Source organism: Lissotriton vulgaris, chromosome 10 (genome assembly GCF_964263255.1).
Source record: "Lissotriton vulgaris chromosome 10, aLisVul1.2, whole genome shotgun sequence".
In the NCBI taxonomy this organism is placed as follows: domain Eukaryota; kingdom Metazoa; phylum Chordata; class Amphibia; order Caudata; family Salamandridae; genus Lissotriton; species Lissotriton vulgaris.
In genome coordinates, this window is record NC_141698.1 from 153,476,770 (window position 1) to 153,498,407 (window position 21,638).

Sequence of the window (21,638 nt, forward strand, 5' to 3'; positions counted from 1 at the left end):
GTGACTAGGGTAGCTGAACGTTGGTCTTTGTCTATTGCTCTCAGACAGTGAGATAAGGTGATTATAGGTGTTGGCAGAATGGCCGACTCGGACTTGATGAGGCAGAGGAGCAATCACCTAAAACATTTGCACATCACAAAGGCTCAGCCCAAGCACACTGAAAAAGGGTTTTACACTACTCTATTGTGACCCCAGACAATCTGGGGCAAGGGCAACGAGGCAAGAAATCACAAAAACTTATGGGGATGGAAACCTCCAGAACCTTCTCCTACTTCAAAGTGGGCACCAGGTATAAATGTTGTACCCTCTGACCCAACTCAACAGAACACATCTGGACCTATGGAAGACCCAGAATGACTGCTGTACTGTTCTGCCTGAAGGACTGCTACTCTGTTACCTTGCTGCCTGAGTAGGTAGGACTGGACCTGCATCTTGATCCCAGTGACTCCAAGGTAGAGTGACCAGATATTGAGAACCAAAAACAGGGACACGCTCGAAATAAAAGTGGGACTAAAACATTTAGTTTTACTTCTATATCTAGCCTGTCCCGTTTTTTGCGTATCCTTGTAAATGTGTGTGTGTGTGTGTATATATATATATATATATATATATATTCCGTTTCGTCTCCCTCCTTTCGAGAGCACACCCAATGACAGGAAGGACCCGGCCTCACTAGGAAGAGTCCTTTATTAAAGCAGAACCAACACGCATCATGGAATATTTATTCTTGCCTTCCCAACGCGTTTCGCAGCTCCTGCCGCTTGTGTTCACGGGACAGCATGCATGCAGGCATATATATATATATATATATATATATATATATATATATATATATATATATATATATATATATATATATATATATATATATATATATATATATATATATATATATATATATATATATATATATACACACACACACACACACACACACACACACACACACATTACCTACTGGTGGTTGCCAGTAGGTAGCTCTTGTTACAACCTAGTTTCCATTGGAAAAGCATCTTTTGTGTATATGTATATATATATATATATATATATATATCTATTAAACTTATGTGCGTTCACATGCACACGCACACATACATTTACAAGGATACATTTACTTAACATTATCAATGGCAGGACCTCCACCATTTGGCCCCTGCCCATCTCCCACCCTGTCTCCGCTCTACTGGGAGCATACAGCCGAACTGCTCGTGCCGCTGACGGAAACAGAATGAATTGCTAGTTTTTTTCATTCTTCTGAAGCGCCCGTGGAAGACCAGCATACCTTTCAAATCTCCTTACAACTGCACTTACCCGACCTTTGTCTGAAAACTCAAAATAAAAAAATGCTTCAAGACAGTCCACAGAAAACTGGGACTGTCCAGGGAAAACCTCAACGTCTGGTCACCCTACTCCAAGTTGGCTGGCCTCCTGATCAAAAGCCTCAGGGATAAAACAGGCTCCAAACACCTTGAAAACATCACTTGGGCTTAGTCTGCTGTGAGTCTTATCCCCAAGTGGTGGCACTCCAGTCGTGGACCCTGGGAAGTAGACCTGAAGGTTCTGTACCAGCCCAGCTGTGGTCATGTGGTCAGAACTGACGCTGGGCCTTATTTCTCTTTGCAACTCTGCTTTGGAACAGCTGCAGCGAAGAGCATTTCCAACGCAGGACTTTGCATCTCAAGACCCTCCGCACCTGAATCTTTGACGACGACACAGCACTCCACATTGCAAGCCCTGCAACCTCTTCAGAACCGCTGGTGCGCAACACATCATTGACAAAGGGCTTTGCATCGCAAGCCCTCACTGATGGAATCCTCAGTGACACAGTACCTCGCATCAAAGCTCCTGTGATTTGCTGCAACGTGACACATCCTCGATGTGGGTTCTCGCAACGCTTTGAAATGAGGATGTAAGCTACTTCTGTTCAACAGGCCTAACTTGGCACCTGGATCCGGCCCGCGCTATATCACGGTAGGCCTGAACTTGTGACTTTGTCCTGGCCCAACACGACCAGATAAGCACAGTTGTCGCTTTGTACTTCTAGGTACTATTTTTACTTAAATCTTTAGAACTGCATAGCTTTGGTTCAATGGATTGGATTTTTGTTGTTTTTGTGTCAAATAATTTATTATATTTTACAAATTTTTAGGGCTCGCCTGGCGTTGCAGCGCAAAGCTAGCGAGCCTTATTGTCGCTGTGTTCCTCCCCAAGTGATACAGACCGGTGCACGAGCAGACACCGGTCTGTGAACGTGCAAGCCACAGGGAACGCCAACGTGCACGCTCACGGCGTCACGCTCCTGCCCTCCCGCGTCTCTTCCAATGCGCGCTCCAGGCCAACTTGTTCTGAGTAGGATTGTGTTGTTGTAATCCTTTAAGTGTTGCGTGTTTGTTATTGAATGTCCCTGACGCAAACTACCTGTGGATTCCTTTTTGTTTTGACTTGAATGCAATGCTAGCTAGTAGACAAAGGTTTGCAACACTCTTCCCCCCGCTCTTTCCCTTATGTTATTGAAAGCGCCGTAAATTATCAAAACAACATCCACACGTTTCTGCTGCCAGCTTCTGGCCTGTGTGTTTTGTAGGGCTCCATGAGTGTGTGTGGGCACACCTGGAATATTTGCAGATAGGTTGCTTGATAGAAGAGCAGGGAGACTCCTGGAAAAGGGGAGAGCGCAGTCATAGCAACGGGAAATGCTGCTATTCCATCCTTTTGGGAGTGAGGCGCAAGTAACGCTGTTCCAAAATGGGGACCTGGAACTCGTAATCCTGGGGATCCGACTCCGTGCCAGTAACTTAGAGTAAAAAAAAAAAAAGAAGACGTTCCACATGATATTCAGCTCAGGCAGCAAAAATCTAACGTGCAAATGAGAATGAATATCTGCTGAGCTATGGACGCCCGTTGATTCATAATAAAGGTAAAATACAGCATGGGTTATACAGCCCCCAAGTGCACGCTCTGTGATCTACCACACACATGATACAAACTGCCAGCATCACAGGCTCAGGTGCACAATACAAGCAAGCTTCGCCGATTGTACAGGACATCGGGTATTGTGCGAACACTTTTACATAAACCGAATATGTTTGTTCTTTTGTTACTTGAAATAATTTCCGCACATACTGTTTAAATGTGAAAAACATCTGCTTTTGCGAGGGCTTGTTGAATCACATCATTCACTTGCAACAATGCCGGCCATTCTCGACAATGTGTTTTTGTTGCGCCCAAGTAGTGCATGTGTTCATCTCTGTCTGGCGTATGCTTCCTTCTTACACGCTCCTTTAAATTATCCCCTTTACAAATCAGTTCATCCTAAACCACCTTTAAAGTGTTAAACGTACGTTTGGTACTTCAGTGGACTGCAGGCATTCCTATGTGCTTTACAAAAAAATACCTGTAACTGCAGACTTGGTGTGTGTTCATGACTTCCTTCATTACCATTACACTTTTCCAAATAGTCTTTTATGAAAGTCGTGATTTAAGGGAAAGCACCGCCTTAATAACTTGTAATGAAATCTGTGGAAGTGACTGAAGTACTCTTCGAAATGGAATACAAAATATTATTAGGAAATTCCAGAACAATAGCTTTTCAAGTTAACCTACTCGCTTTTTGTTGTGCATCTAATCCAGTTATGTAGACACCTGCTGCTGTGCAAGTGAGATAGAAATAGTCTCATTTTACAATTTTGAAGGTGTAGGCTTGACCACTGGAATTATGTGGCAGTGTTGACCTAAATTATGTGGCAAGATTAGTAGAATTATGTTGTAGTATTACCTCATTATTTTGGCATTCTTACTCATTCTAGACAAACGTTTCACCTCATTAATACCACTTTGACACCCAAATACAAAAATAAAACAGAAAGGTGACCAGTAGAGAACTGCTAAGGGCCTTCCACTGTGCGGCAGCATGCTTTGATACATTTTTTGTGATTTTTTCATCTGTTTGAGCTGACACAATTTTTGTTACTGTAATCTGCAAATTATTAACCACATCAGGGCACATGTTCAAAAACAATCAGTTGCGGGGACTAACCAAGTTAGTCAATCTGCAAGTGACATCACGGTGCATGACGCTGCCTGGTACATCACAAGAAGTGACATCAGATCTAAAGACATGCGATAATTGGTCACAAGAACTGCATTAAAAAATATTTTATGGGTTTAAGGCACTTGCTGTGGATATCTTTGCGTGTCCAGTAAATCTCGGGGAATAATAATAGTAAGATAACTCGTGGTTAATGCACTTGCTGTAGAGATCTATGTTTTGTCTAGTCACGACTCATTAAGCAGCATAGAGGATTAATGTATATTCTGCAAAGCACATCCTGTAACATGCAGATGAGATTTTCATTTTATGTAAATCAGTAAGTGCTTCTAACACTAAGACCTGTACGCAAACTGCAAGGCATAGGTTTTGCCAAAGTCACTTGATTGATGGGATTCCACAGCTGAAGCATTTTACATATAATGATGGGTTTTCTGTAAATTCCACATAATTCATCATCTGCTGCTTAACCTGTTTCTAGCTTAAATGGGCACTGAAATAGGTCTCACAAATGCAAGAGTTTCAACTATTGCCATTGTAAATGACAATACCTTTTATTTATGTGTTTTGAAAATCTGCGTAAACATGCACTTTGTACTTATATTCCTTGCTTCAGAGGAGCAAGGCTGACAGTAACTGCGCCTCTTTTACTGCCACCTTGCTTATCATAAGCAACAACTATAAATGCAAAGTGCATGTTAACGCACCGCTGGCAGGTTTTCATAACACATAAATAAAAGGCATTATCATTTATAATGCCAATAGCTCAAACTTGTGCAAATGCCAGACCTATTGCATTGCAAATGCTTGTTCTAGATTGGTGTGGGATTTTTCTTGTCTCGTATTTTCATTTTATTACTGTTTCAACTGCTGCCTAAGTAATGCACACATTGCCTCCAAATAAAGCCTTACTACTTTGTGTTAGGCTACAAGACGGTTAAGCACAGGTTAATTTGGGGGTTGCTTGTGTAAAACTCTGACAGATTGTGGTTCTTGCTTGAGTAGGGTTTCAACCCTCTCAACCAGTAACATAATTTCCAACATAAATATTTGTGTACTATCTCTTTGAAAAACGAAGCAGTGTTTTTTTTTGTATTCTTCCATCCTGAGAGAAAACTAATCTACCACAAAAAAAAGAAACGCTCTAGGAATTACAGGTTATCAGTATAGAAAGTATCAAGTAGCTTCAAATGAAGGAAAATAGGATTCTGAGCAGAGCTCTGAATAGGACTCTATTCCTTCCAATTTGCAGTTGAAAGAAGCCTCTGGGATCGCATTCAGTTTGCCGTCACCTCATTGACTAAAGTATGGGTCTTTACAAAGAGGTGAGAGGGGCTACACAAGCAATTTTTAAGTGAGTCTCTATTGAAATGGGCCTGTCTGCTAAAAGTACAATCATCATGGGACGTCCAGCTGGATGACTAGGAAAGAATCAGCTTGCGTATCTAGGAAAGATCGAATGTTGAAGAATGGTTACTTTCAAGCTACAAGAATATGGTATGACAGCAATATGTAACAAGTTAGTAAAATGGAATACAGAATTTATATACTCATAACTGGTCCAAGGAGCATTTTAAGTTCAAATAAAAGTGTTACTAGTGCTGCATAGTACTGGGAAGGGAATGCAAGTATTAAATTTAACAGATGGCCAAAATCAAGCATGTGACAAAAACTGCAGATAATTAAAAAAAAAAGCACGTTTATGCAATTAGTTTCCTTCTTAACTGAATACATAAGCCAGATGATAGTTTAACAACTAATTTGCCAGTGGTCCGCTCATGTAAAAGTTACATAACCCTTACAATTATCTTCTAGTAAACGTATCCTCCACAAATATATTATTTTGAAAGATTTCTCGTTCTGAAACTATGGGCCTACGCTTTTCATTTGTTATAACAGTGTTTGAAACTGTTTTAAAAAATATGAGAATTAATAATTGAAACATTACCTAAAACACAAACGCTGATTCTCAAAAGTTCAGAAACTCAAATGTGATGCTAAAGGCTCTAGCCCATCTTGATAAGGGGTTATCCTCTTGGGGAAGATGTTCAATATAAACAAGATACATGTGAAAGGTGTCTTGCGCCTTTCAGTATCTTCACACTTTCATATGGGTCATTCAAATAACCGTTTTGCAACACCACTGCAGTGTTAAGGGGGTCAAATTATGGTGAAGGATCCTTTCTTTTTCCAACTGGATATCACATCTAGTCTGTATGGTGGCATGGTGGTTATTCCATTTGCCTCTCTTTGGTAGAATGTTTTAATGGCCAAAGTTCAAATGCTTTATAATGGCATTAACAATGTCACTTATATTAACATTCAGTTATGTGTAGTTAAATGTGTGAAAGAGAGTAGCCTGTCTCCTTTGCTACAGAAATTTGTGCAATTTCAGAGCTGGCAGTAAGATACGCATTTTATTTCAAACCTTTCCCAATGCACAACTGGGTCAAAGCACTGAAATCGCAGACCTCCTCTACAAGACCACCATTTTGAAGATTAAAATGGTTAGAACAGTGTCAAGAATCATACTTTGAATTAACATTTTACACACGTCGTCTTACATTTACAGGTATATAGCGATCATATATGTTGACTGACTGGATGCACCACCTTCAAATTCCCTTTTCTGATAAAAGAGTGCATTCAGCTAGGTTAGATATACAAACTTGTTATTGTTTCTGAAAATGTAGACACTTTGGCAAAATTAAACAGATCTTACTTAAGGTGTTTTTGCAGTGTAAATGACTGATGATACTTTGATAGAGATAGTTTAGCAGAATACAGAAACTCTGCTCAGTAATCACGGTATACCTCACTCACTTTAGATCATGGAATTTATTACAATTCACTAGGAGTACTCAGTTACAATCGAAGTAAAGGATAAAGACCTAAAGTTGAAACATTACCTGATCAAAGAGATAGACAGTGACATCATCGAAGAAGCTGACTGCCTTCTTCTCCTTCCTTTCTTCATGAAACAGTCTTTTGGATGCAGGTACAGGCAATTTCAGCAAACTTCTCAAATCCTTCCCATCATCCTTATCCGTAAGAAAAATTGGAACAGGATGCACTATGTCATCATCACTATCAGAGCTAAAACTCCTAATATCATAAGCTCTGATGTCATCGTCTGAATCATCGCTGTTTTCATCCTCTTCGTCTGCATCAATGCCATCTTCTAATGATTCCCGCAGTTCACTGGCATCAAGTCTGCGAAGGTATTTTCCTTCAACATCAGGTTCTTTCAGCTTTGGTATCTCACTGTGTAATGATAATTCTTTGTCATTGACCAAATCTACTGTTGGGGAACTATCAGCAGAACCCACACAGCTTATTTGCATAGGGCTGGATGTCCAATCTGTGTCTATGAAAGGGTTTGATACCTCAGTAATGTGAACAGTTTTAGCTTGAGAAAAATTATCATATATTAGATCTTTATCATCTGGATACTGCATGGCTAGAGGCATTTCCTTGTCATATTCTCCATAATACGTCTGCTCATCAGTATCAATGTCTCTTTGAAGTTCAAAATGTTTATCTAGCCCTAGCTCTTCCTGTAATGCACTACTGCTAGCAACAATGCTGACCGGACTCTGTATCTGATCTGTAACATTTCTATGAAAAAAACTATAACCTAAGTCTTCTTTGATATTAAAGTAGTCATTAAAAGGCTGATCCTCTGCTATCAATGGTGGAGGTTTTGATGTCATACTTGAAGAGTCTTCCAATTTCCGTTCTGGCTCAAAATCATTATCGGAAAAATAGGCAGAATCCCTGTATGAATTTTGCTTTAAGTTGGAACAGGTCTTTGTAGTGGGCAATTCAAGATTGTCTTCATTACTTTCAATATCAGAGCAATCTACTGCTTCAGAAATAATAATTACTGGGGTAGGCGACAGAGAACCAACATTGTCAACAACTCTACCATTTAGCACAGTGTCTTTATTTGGAGTGCCAGCAGAAGTTGTGTGAGAGGTCCATTCTGGAGACTCAAGATTTTCAGTTTCATAACCACTGTCAGCAGGTTTATCAGGCGGCAAAAGTGAATTAGGACTTTGGATGTCTGAAGACCCCAGACCTTCGTGCTCATCCAATGAGTCTAGAGAATCTGGCGTTTCAGCTGAACGTTCCAAAGTTTGAGAAGGTGCTGATAAACTGTCCTCTAAAACACTGTCTTGACTTGTGGTATCTGAAAATTGAACAGGCTCTACATGCATTTCACTGAAAAACACTTTTGGAATTTCTGGCTGACATGAACTTTCTATGCTGCTCATTAGTGTTTCAGGTGCAAGTTCACTGCTCACCTTAACAACGAAAGGCTGACTGAGAGGATCATCACAGTTGCTGCCATCCATGGTAGCAACATGTTTTACTTCACTGAGTATATTACTTTGCGGAATTTCATTTTGGTGAAATTTACTCTTGGTCTTTAAATGCAAAATTTCAGTTGCCGGAATAAGATCTGTACTGAAGTGCTGTGTTTTGGTATAACCAAGAGATAAATCAGTTGATGCAACTTCAATTTCTTTAGAATATTCATTGTTTGATGTTATACCGTCACTTACATGCAAGAGGCTATTTTTAGTTTCTGAACTAGGCATTGTTCCAATTGCAGATGAGCCTGCAAGCACCAGCAAGTCTGAAGGTGAATCTGAATTACTTCTCAATGTTTTTCGTTCTAGCACAGCGCCGACGTCTTTATTCACACTGCCACATGTATCAAACAACGAAGACAAATTTGATTTATTTTCAGCTAACTGGAGTTCCATGTCTAAACTATTCCTATCTGAGGGTGTAAATATATTTTTCATGAAGCCACCTTTTTCCAACTCTAACCGGAAATCGCCAGTGATGTCCTGGTCAAGAAGAGGGTCCCTCAACAAATTCTTCTCTTGAAGAAACAAGAAGTTATCAGTCAATTCTTTGTTTCTCACTTTCCCAAAATGAGACAGTGGCATTATTTCATTATTAAGGTAATCAGAACTTGTATGTTCATTGTCACAAAGTGATAAATTCCTTTCTACAAAAATACTCGAACCAGATGTAGCAGATGAGATTTCAGGATGCAAACCATTCACCTTTGGCAGATCAAATACATTATTAACCATCACCAAATCTTCAAAAGTCTTGTCCTTAGTATGCATCCTTTGGGATGAGTAAACATGGCCACCAGAAACATGCAAATATTCAGGTTTAGTGGAATCTTTCAGTTCCACTCCAGTGTGAAACAAATCTACATCTGTATTAGATTCCTCGAAGTTTAGATCCCCGAGAACTATAAATTGTGAATGTTTCCCAAGTAGATCAACTTGAGAATCATTGTGTGAACTGGAAGAAGGCGGTTTGTAAATAGCCTGGTCCATTCCAGTATTTTCCTCTAACTGGATGTAATATTCATTTCCACCTGAAGGTTTATGAGCATCAAAAACTGGAAGTACACCTGGAACTATAACGGCGTCATCTTGATTAACACAATCTTGCAATTCATGGACAGGCTCTGCAGATGTTTTTTCAAAAACATTAACGGGTACAGGAACAAAAATATTCTTGTAGTCCACATCCGTATCCCGATCAGTATGGTTTTGTTCCTCATAATGATCATGTTTTGCTGCTTCCCAGACATATTCAAAGCTGAGTCCCTGGCTTGTCTCTGTTACTGTAAGGACCTCGTCCATCTCATGGTTGAGCCCATCAGCCGTAAAGTGCTCTAGAATAGGAAATGCAGAGTTTGCAGAAAGTTGTCGATTGTTCGTGTTTGGCTTAAGAGAATTCCAACGCTGTTCAAAATCAACTTCAGAGTCCCTTTGGCTTTGCATGCGGAGGTATGTTAGCAATCTATGTACTTCCTCTGCAGTTATTCTTTTATCCGATGGCAGCCAACAAAACTGCAACACTTCATACCTGCAAAAAATGAAGAATTTTTTTTTAGCTATTCTTTAAGAAAAACACAGGCCAAATTACACACTTCCATCTGAATGGAAAACACAAAATGTAAATAGAGTATAATTGATCCACAAACATTTTGAGCCTTGGACCAAAAATACATAGCAATGTCACCAGAGAGATCAAGATATGCTACACAATTTTGCATGCGTTCCCAAGTGTGTTTGGGTTTAGGTTTGGTACTCTACATTGAAAGCACGGCTCTCAAAGAGGACTCGTTTTTACACTTTAAAGATATAATAAATAATTAAATATTAGTGATTTGTTACTGCTGTCCATAATGAAAGCAAAAAAGCATCACTTGTGGGCAATTTGTTACCCAAGCTGCAAAAACAATTTTGAAGCATTTGATCCTGAATGAGTTTTCCTAGTAGCCCCTGACTTGCATTTTAGTTGATGTGGAAGAAAATGTACTACTTGTCAAAACAGTATAATTATGTTTGGAATACCACAGTCCAATCTTTTCACTCATTATGTCACCAAGGTTTTGTTTGCATTCATAAATCAACATGCTACCATCCACCCTGTATTGACAGCTATTACGATGGTCAGCTGTTCTTATGGTTATGACCAGCACGCTATAAAACCCAGACTGTGCAGCGTTGGAACTTTCTGCATAGACATGAAATTGTCAAAGTCAACACATATTCTGTCATCTGCCGCATAATCGGCTGATTTTACACAAAATAGTTGGTTTAAAGAAACACCAAACACTGGTCACTTTCAGATGCTAATTGTTGTAATCGATCATTTAGAGAAGTGACAATGTTGACCAGATAGCATAAATATCCCAACTGCCTGGACCGCGGAAAGGCAGGTGAAAGGCCATTAAGCTGCAGTAGAATCCTTAAATGTAATTGATGTAGAATAAAAAGAATGACTTTTCCTTTGTCATAATTTCTTTTGTTCAGTTAATCATACAAAGAGATTAAAAACGTGTTCTGAAAGCAGCAATTATTTTAAGAGAGCCCTCCAATTTTAAAAGAATCCCAAATGTGTTAGATTTTGTTAAATCCCATGTCTTGAAATCTTAAGTAACATCTAATGATACAGACCCATAATAAATACAAGGTGTACAGCACTATTCCGCATATGTATTTTTAAAGGAAAGTGGTGCTTTAGGAGGGCTCTATAACGTGAACTCGGGCAAACCACCAAAACTGAAGACAAGTATCAGAACAGAAGTCGGATGTGCAAAATTAAAGAAGCACATATTTTAGTACAACATTGTATACACAAAGACCTATGTATAGAATTACTTTCATAAGAAACCCATGTATTTCCCTAGCACTTGAACTGCTTCTGTATCATATCACTATGTTAAAATGATAAGATAGCAAGAGAATAATGTCAAATAACTGTAAAATTTCAACAAGAGGTCACTGGGGGCTTGGGGTAATAACTATAACAAAAAAACACACTGGTCCCTAGTAACAATACTTTAGATGAGGCAGGGTTGATTAAATGACTTCACAAATAAATGCATAGTTAACCACTGAATAAGCCAAATTAAGCTACTGATGGCATATTAGGACATTGGCTGTATATTATGCCACTAGTTTTTTTTATAGTAACATAGAACACACTGGTTCATAGTAACAATACGTCAATTCTGTGAATCGGGCCATTTGCCACCAGAAAAATGCATTGTACATCTGGCCTTTGGCTTCCAGCAGCTGTAAGTTACATTTACATTACCCACTGTTGAGTTCCATATTCCTCTTTTATCAAATAACATGTAAAGTGCTTTGATACCTTCAGGTCTATCAATCACTACATACAACTCAAAATAATAATAATAAGAATTCTCCCAAGCATTCTGTCAAAAAGTAAAGAAAATGGCAATAAATGATGTCAAATTGCATGAATTTGTAATAGATGGCATAAATAAGTGTTTTCCGGACAGCTCACGACAATCCTTGTTTCCAGTAGACCGGGTACGCATAGTGTTTCAGAATTTATACCAACAGTGAACATTTATCTAGTGCATTGTAAAAGAAAACTTCTCTATACACTAATTGAAAGTGGTATTCTCCTTTCAACTGAATTTGATTAACTTACAAGGCCAAACATCAGGGAATTTTCTGAAATATGCGACGTATAGGAAGCAGACTTTGTGGTAGGTTGATTAACTTATTAATATAAGATTTGAGTGTAATGGAGACTGGGTGTCCCTATTTCTTCTACCTACCAGGGAGAGCACTTTAATGCTACTATTGGAGGAATGGTAGTTAAGACTCTATACCAGGTGAAACAGTGGCATCTGCAGAGAATGCTAATAATGAGCTAAAAAACACCAACTCTGGCAGGGCTTTAATGCTGTGCAAAAACCTACACTCTTGAAACTGTAAAAAGACTCATTCCACACGAAGTACTGACCTAGACTCGGGCTAGTAAAGAATGATTATCAACCTAAATTGAGTTATAATGTGTGAGTCAGAGCCTCAGAAGCATGAAAGAGAGAAAACACAGCTTTACCATCGATCAGAATAAGGTTGCTCTAGCTCCGGTTCAGGGAGTTTAACCCGTTTTTCCTTCACCACTTGTGCCAGAACTTCACCATCACAGAGGTCAGAGTAAGGCTGAATAGCACCGTTTAGCAGTTCCCATAAAGTCACACCAAGAGCCCTGATGGAAATAAAAAACATTTTGAAGACAAATTTGACTTAACACAACTTTGATTCAACATTTACTGATTTCTGGATTGAAACAATAAAAATAATAGTTATTTGGAGTTTATGCTAATTTTGTCGGCATCAGACCTTGCTGTTTCTTTCAGATATACTGCACATAGCAAATGAATAAGGTACAGCTGCCATTGTGAAGGTTGGAAGAGATCTAAAACAGAAACTAGAGTAATAAGAGATATGAACGTTTTATATGAATGCACTTATTGGAAGGGAGCCTTTGTAGAGGTGCGTTGCAGAATAAAAAGGAGTGTCTCATCGGGAATACTGCCTTAACAGTGGGTTGAAGGGCATCCTCTCTGAATACCACTATGAATGCATGATGGCTAGATGGGGCATAGACATTAGAAGAGAAGGCATGCTAATGGTGTGAGCTTAATAGACAAAAAGCATCACAAGCACAAACAATTATGATCGATTTGCTGGTGGAGGATTAAGATGCCCATATTTTCAACGAGAAGCAGACTGGTATTCATACAAATCCTTTCGTGCAACAAAGACACCTACCTAACACACCCATACTATATCTAAATATATTCACTGAAAAAAACAAATGTTACAGGGACGTTATAGTTAGACTGACATTTCACGTGCACAAAACAAGAGAAATTCAGCAGTTCTAGTTACCTGAGCTAACTGTAACTCACACCCTTGCAATGTACTGCTTATGCCCTCACATAGTACATCACTCATGACCTGGTCAGTGACATCACTCATGACATCTGAAATGACATCATCCAGTGAAATACTGACACACCCATAAAACAGGTCATACACCCACTCACACACAATCGCTAACAAACTCATTCACAAAACCCATACACTCACACATCTCGTCACTCATCCATACAGCCAGTCACACATCAACTCACCCGTAGAAACACTAACGGAACCACTAAGCCACTCATGCACCTACTCACTTACTAAGACAGTTAGTCACAGATTCAGTTATAGAGACTTACACACCCACTCATACAGCAACTGACACATTAAATCAGTTAACCATACACCTACTCACACACCTACCCACTCACCCATACAGTCACTCCCACAGCCAATAGCTAGCCCATACAATTACTCACACACTCAGTTACTTATACATGTACTTGGTCACCTATACAGTGACTGAGACTACAATATACTTTCTCTTACAACCTCTCTCACACTCGCCAATACAACCACTCAAACACCCCTTCGCTCACACATACAGCCTCCTACTGATGCTCTGATACAGTCACTCATGTACCCCGACAGTCACTCATGTACCCTGTCACTCACCCGTACAGGCACTTCTATATCTGCTCTAAGACCCATTCAGCCACCTGTGCACCCTCTGATTCACCAGTTACAATCACTGAAACACCAACTCAGTCAACTATACAGATACTCACACAGCCACTCACTTACTCATACACGCACAGACACACCCACTCGCTTACCTTTACAAAAACTCACACACCCACTATATACTCATGTACACGGTCTCTTATAGACCCAGCCACTCTTCTATACACCCCTTACGCATCCACCGACTTACCCAGGCACTTTCACAGCGAGTTACCTTAGTATACAAGTTTAACACTCAGTACGTTTTAGAAAACACTCACAATCACTGGATGATGTCATCAGTGATGTCATTTCAGATGTCATCAGTGAGGTCACTGACCATGTCGTGAGTGAAATAATACGTTAGGTCATAAGCAGAGAATTGCGGAGGTGTGAGTTCTATTTAGCTCAGGTAACTATAACTGCTGAATTTCTCTGGTTTTGTAGGAGTAAAATTTTAGCCTAACTAGAACGTCCGTGTAACCTTTTGTTTTTTCAGTGAATTTCGAATTTTTAAAAAAATTTATTTCCCAACTATAACTTCCTTGTAACCTTTGTTTTGTCTAAGGTTTTTATAAATGCTAATTCCTAACTATAATGCCAATGTCACCTTTGGTTTATTAAGTGAATTTCAGACACCACCACATTCAAAACTTATAAATGCAAAATGGGTTATAACCAACACACTAAACACATTACTATCTAAATGACTATAATAACATTGATAACTTCATTAATATCGCTGTAACACAGTGTATAACTCATTCAGTGGAATCTATGACTGCATGCATCACTGTATCAGTAAGTCTCTCATTCACTGTATAAGTATTTGAGTGGATCTGTGAGAAGGCCCATCAGTCTATCAATGATTCTGTAACAAACTGTGGGACTGTGTCAGTAAATCTATGAGTGGGTGCATCAGTGTCACAATGGGTATGTGATTGGTTGCATGAGTCTCAGTTGATCTGTGAGTGGGTACATGAGTGCCTTTTTGTATTTGTAAGTATATGATTGTCTGACTGGATCTGTGAGTCGATATATGAGTGTCTAAGTAGGTGTCAGGGTGAGTGAGTGGGTGCATGACTGTGAATGGGTCTGTGAGTGCTTGAGTCCCTCAGTGGGTCTATGACTGGCAGTGTGAGTGTCTGAGTGGTTTTATCAGTGGTTGTTTGGTCTTTGAGTGGGTCTGTGATTGGGTGTATGTTCTCTCAATGGGTCTATGAGTGAGAGCATATGTCTCTGAGCGGGTAAGTGAATAGGTGCATACATGAGTGTCTGAGTGAGCCTATGACTGAGAGGGTGAGTGTCTGGGTGGGTCTATGAGTTAATGTATGAGTCTTTGAGTGGGTGAATTAGTTGGTGCGTGTATATATCTGAGTAAGTCCGTGAGTGGATGTGAGAGTCTCTGAGTGTATGAGTGTGTGACTGACTGCATAAGCCTCTGAGAGGGTCTCTGACGGAGTGTGTGAGTAACTGTATGGGTGTGGGAGTAGGAGTATCTGTGAGCGGATGTATGAGTGTTTCAGTGGGTCTTTCAGTGGGTGTGCAAGTGTCTCAGTGGGTCTGTGAGTACATAAATGTGTGAGTGGGTCTGTAAATGAGTGTTTGACTGAGTGAGTCTGTAAGTGGGTGCATGAGTATCTGAGTGGGTCTGAGAGTGGGTGCATGAGTGCCCAGGTGGGTCTGTGAGTGGGTGTAGGAGTTTCTAAGTGGGTATGAGGCTGCGAATGAGTATATGAGTGGGTCTCAAAATAGGTGTGTGAGTCTCTGAGTTGGTCTGTACATGGGTGTGTCGCTCCGAGTGAGTCTGTAAGTGGGTGCATGAGTACCTGATTGAGTATGTGAGTGGGTGCATGAGTATCTGAGTGCGTATGTGACTGGGTGTGTGAGTGGGTATGTGAATGGGTGTATAAGTGTCTGAGTGAGTTTGTGAGTGTGTACATGAGGCTATGACAATTACTGGAGAGAGTTTACAAACGTTTAAAAAATATTTTTCACCAATATTCACAATGAAGTTGCAATAGTCACAATCTCCATGCGATGGTACACGTAGGGGCCGTGCTGGTGGTCGCGTCGTCGTGAAAATCGCATGTGATTAAAATAAATCAATTTTGGACACAACTTGTGTCACTAACACCCCCATTTGTCAAACACAGGGTCAGGGTACCTCCACCCTGACCCCTTATGTTAGCTTTCACACAAATTTGCAGCCCCGGGAACCGTTCTCGTACACTAAAATGGCAGCCGCAACTTTCTGTTCAGGTTGCGTCCAGCCATTCAGCACGGGTTTTCATGATTAATCGCGGAACTATCACGAAATATCCACGGTCAGACATATCACTATAATTTTCTACTGAACGGATTTGCACAAAATAACAAAAAGCAAAATCCGCGCAGCAACATCTACCTTTCTGCCAAATTTGGTGTACTTTCGTCCAGCGGTTTGAGCTGTAGGTTAGACAACGCGTGCCTACGGGAATTAGCATTACAAACCCACCCTTATTTTGCGTCCCTATTTATCATCCCCAGTGCACAGATCACCGCCAAACTTTCCCTGACACACAGAATATACTATGACACTTTTTGAGGAAAATTTCATGAAGATTGGTCAAACGACACCAAAGTTACAGGTAAGTCAAAAAATGCTTTTCCTATGGAAACTAGGTCCTAACTATAACTACCTACTAGCGACACAGTAGGTAATTATATATATATATATATATATATATATATATATATATATATATATATACACACACACACACACACACACACACACACACACACACATACATAAAACACACATATAAACACACACCCACACACACAGACCTATACAAATTCTGCCTGATGAGAAACTTGCACCAGCATTCAGGTGAGTGTTCAATGCTCTTTATTCATTTATATTTATTCATTTCATTAAGGAACATACACAGTATGTTTTAGCCAACAAATAAGCTCTGCTCATGATGGGCAAAGCTTCAATGTCTGGGTTTTCCTTTAACTGTGCAATCAAGTAAGCAGGGACGGATAAGGCGCACTTGACTAAAAGCAAAATGTGACCCATGGTACAGTGTGTGGAGCAGTTGGGCGTATGTGTGGCTTCCACAGGGATAAGGATGTGCAGGAAGCAGTTAGGAAATCAGAACCAGAATGGATAAAGTGTCTGAATTGAAAGACGAGGACGCTCTATGGGAGGGATTCTCTGAGTTTCAAAATGGTATGATTATCTCAATCATGCATAAAGAAGCTAAAGAGAGCCTAAAACACACCAGACATGCTATTTTACAGTTCTAATGCCCTAAATAGTCCAGCAAATGAGACTACTTCTCAGGGACGAGAAGCATAAATTGCCTTTTTAGGTCTCGCCTACGCATCGCGCATTCGCTGCATACGAGGACCTTTAGCCGTCGCCCTGCTCTTTTTGGAAGCACATACTCATGCTTGTGGCGGCATGCACCTTGTGGGAGCGAGCAGGGGCGTGCCACAATCAGAGTATATGCTTCCAAAAAGAGCAGGATGCGTGCGCACGCACACACGCACCACTCACAGTCTTATCTAATTTGCTTCCAAAGTTTGAGTACTTTTCATTCTGCTTAAAATTCCAAAGTATTTCACAAACATATTTGCCATTGGCATCCGGTACCAACTTCATCCAGCTAAAAAGAAGGCGCCGTAGGAATTTGTCAGTTGACTCCATCCGCAGCATCATCAGTGGTGTGTTCGAGCGCCGAGAGCCACTCAGCCTATCTCTTGTCACAACGCGTCATGAACTACAGCAGTCAGAGCCACAACTCAGGCGCCCCGCGGCTCTGCGTGCTTTCTCCAGGGGCTTCCCTGTTTCTCAGCGGCAGAAATTCCCTTGTCTGCCGAGGCCTAAGGCTGCCTGGTCACCTTCTTCTCCTACAAACCACCAGGGCCTGTGTCACGTTTCGATGGCGTCTGCTTTCTCCCTCTGATATTCATTCCCTCTTTTGAAGTTGCTGGTAGCTCTCCCCCCACCCTTCTGCCATTCCAATTTCATTTGTTTGCTTAATTGGCAGGAGCTGGGATACAAGTGTCATTGCATTTATTGCAAATTAATAAAAGGAAGGGGATCGGAGATGGAAATGTGGTTCCCTGGAAATTTAATTACATGTGATCATAAACAAGTGTCGAGCGAATGCCCTCTCCTTCTTACGCGCTCGTTTGCTCTCTCTGATCTCTGTCGCAGTTAGGATAGCCGGGGTCTCCTTTGCCATCCATCCTGTCACCTCTTTGCTTTGACCTCTCACTTTCTCCCTCTCCCTTTTTCTTGCTATCGCTGTACTTCTTAATCATTGGCTTTCCTTTCTCTGGTTTTGTTAGTCCCTCCCATGAAGTACAGCAATTCTACAATGTTTTGGAATGGATGTGTGACACCGCTTGAAAGGGTACTTTATTTTTTTTTCTTTCAGCATTCTGCGGGAGTAAATGTGTTTTTCCTCTCGATCTTGTGTGCTTGCCCTTTTAAATGTCTAAATCCTCAATTGCTCTCTCACCTCCCTGTTTTAATGCTTTTTGTGGCTCAACCATGCTCCCCCAAATTCATGTCTGAGTCTCACACCCTTCACTGGTCCTACATTGCTACAGACACCCCTCCTCCCACTCACCCTCTCCACACACACACATCTAAGGTAGTCCAGGAAATCTGGTGATTGAATTCAGACAAATAAACTCTCACAACAAAATACATAAATTAAATAAATAAACAAACAATGAGGGCGACAAAAAATATGTGCACTGGCTGCAGAATTGGATGAGTAAATTAAGAACAGCCACAATCCAATGTACTGGAGCGCTTCAACAGACAATATTTCATTTTGCTGTTGCACCACCAATTTTTACACTAATGTACACCAGTGTACTGTAACATAAGCTGAAGCCAGAAGGACAATGTCAGGGTCTCCATTTTCGAAGTGGACCAGAGAAACCAACACATTGTTATTGTTTTGATTTAGTACAATTTTTCGATATGCTAGACAGCAGCCACACTTTTCTACAACATAACTTTAACACATTGGCATTGCCAATAGCTCTAGCTAAACACGTAAAATTTCCCAAAGGCGAGACCTATTGGCTATGCCAATGCTGGTTAGTCTCAGTTAGTGGCCTGGCTGGAGGGTTTCTAGTGAGAGACTATCCAATTTACAGATGGAATGGAAGATGTCCTGTACAACAAACCACAGTACTGGTTTTCCTTGAGTACATACACAGGGCTGGAGTTCAGGAAGCAATTGGGTGATACTAATGTCAAGGCATCAGTGTTGTGCATACATTTATACAAGAAAAACCAGCATTTATGCGCCCAGACAAAGCGAGTGAGCATAAAATAAGAATAATGAGCCCTATAGACAAAGAGTCTGTTGAGCTTAAAGAGAGTTCTTCTGTACGGTGCTGAAACACTCGTATTTAGTTTTACAGGTGCACAGAGGGCTGCCGGTGGAAGAAGAAAACATGAAGAGGTTGTAATGTGGTTAGCAGGTTTGATTGTTTGTAGCAGATCCTCTCATTTGCCCTTCACACCACATTGTCAAACCCCCCTCGCTGACTGAAGTTTGGAGACACAATTTTAATGTTCTGGTGCAAGTGCACATGCTGAAGTGGTGCTATTCTAGTTGATTAAATAACTGAGTTTGCAGTAACATTTTCCAATCAGAAATATTGCTGCCGCAGGCGAGCCAGGAAGGCAGATATCGAAAAACTGGGAGCAATGTCGGGTAAAAGAGGGAGGTGGCGCATTCCCGCAGTTGTGGAAAGTTCTGCAAAAAAGGTTTATTCTTTTTCTTTTCAAAGAAGCACTGGAATTTCCTCAGGATTACATTAATTTACAGGGACCTTTAAACATCTATTAAAATGAAAACCTATTAGATCAGCATCAAATATTTTCATTTTATTGTTAAGGTCAAAGCAATTAATACTTGTATGTTAAAAGAGCCATCCAGTGAAATCTATCGCAATAGGTCTCAAACCCCAAACAGACATCAAACAATGGATCCTTACATAACTCTTACTGTTAGTCTTAGTTAGGGAGGGAGGTCTGGGTAAAAATAACTGTTTTTCCTACACTGGATGGCCCCTTTAAAATATTGGTCAGCGGGATGAGCATTTTGACTCCATATTGTGAGTCTTCAACATTGCCAAGAGGACACACATTTAAATACCATCAATAATTGAAGTTTGAATATTTTTACGCCGATTCACATATATTCTTACAGTTGTGAACCTAGATTTATGGACAAAAATTGCTTCGTTTATGCCCGACAGGTATCCAAACAATGATACTGGTCAGGCATAAATGCTTTACTCCTGTGCAATTTTCCACCATTTCGGCAAAGAATGAAGAAGCAATACACGCTGTGCAAAGGTTGGTAAATGGGTGGGTTTTACTGGTAAGTTAGGGATCGGTTACAAAAGAATGAGTTGGTGGCCCTTCACAAACTCCGAACCAACCCTTCAAAATCCTGGAAGCAACTGAAGTTTTACTGTAGAAAAAAAGCAGGAGTAATGTCCCATTCAGGGTGTGAAGATGAATGGATTATCTCCAACCACATAACTTGGTGTGCAGGGGAAGGTAATTATCCGGAGGGGTGGGGGTTCCATGTGGAATGGGGAGTCCATGTGGAATGGGGCGGGGCAGAGAATAAAAAGTGCAATTGTGAACAGAAATGGATGCCTGTGAATGGTGCTTAATTGTTCATTATGCATACTTAGATGCCGAGTAAACAGCCCTAAAAAAGAAATCACGGTTCACGGTTGTGGTTTCTAGGAAAGCCGCATCTTGCGTTACTAGGATTTCCACTGCTGAATTTTGTGAATTGGGGAAAATGTATATCTACACCTGTGCAGAATAGTACTTCTACAAAGGTAGATTTACAATTGGCTTTATGATTGTGGACATGCATTTAGAAATATTAATATGGACTTTATTAACACCACCCCCAAAAGTATGAACACTTTAAAAATGTGTTACATACCAAATATTACTGTGCTTTGTTTGATCGGCTACGACAAGTCTGTCCTGGAAGCTAGTCACCAGCTCTGGGGCAGTCCATCGAAGAGGGAAGATCCTCTTTTCGTCGGTTTCGAGATAGTCCTCCTGAAGCAATGAGAAACACAGAGAGCATGCGGATGAGACTGTTACTGAAGGAAAATACACCAGACACGTTTCAATCTCCAGTCTTTCTTTTAATCTTTGAACCACTACCCGCTTCAACTATAATTCTCCTTTCAGTTTTAAGTCCAGCTGTGCAGAATATCATTGCAAATACAGAAAATACCAGAATCTTAGAAAAGCATCTCCATTGAAACAAGACCGGCCACAACCACGTCGCTCCCCTGAGAGGCTCTGTCTAAACTGAGAGGACCTGAGCAGATTACTCCAATTAGTTTTCTAATAACCAGAGACTGTAGCATACTTGCAAATACAACTTAATGATTTTTCCATATAAAGCCATTATTTAAACTGAAAAAAAGGAATCTTGCTTAAGTTACTATAGAAAAAAAGAATCACATTAAACAGATAAGACTTGTACACCTTTAACTCAACTCAAGAACGGACCTGAAAGGTTACCTCTTTGGGAACCCTCTCACAGAATCCCCCGCTACCCTTC

General features: G+C 40.4%; 1 protein-coding gene across 1 annotated transcript in view; it reads right to left on the bottom strand.

Moving 5' to 3' along the window:
- The window catches only part of LMTK2 (lemur tail kinase 2), a 254,965-nt gene that overhangs the window by 40,837 nt on the left and 192,490 nt on the right, over positions 1–21,638 (bottom strand). Inside the window, exons 9-11 of the mRNA XM_086940730.1 lie at positions 21,003–21,124; positions 12,473–12,622; positions 6,958–9,952 (exon numbers count right to left, since the gene is read on the bottom strand). Coding sequence (XP_086796856.1) covers positions 6,958–9,952; positions 12,473–12,622; positions 21,003–21,124 — 3,267 coding nt within the window. The remainder of the gene's footprint in view (positions 1–6,957; positions 9,953–12,472; positions 12,623–21,002; positions 21,125–21,638) is intronic.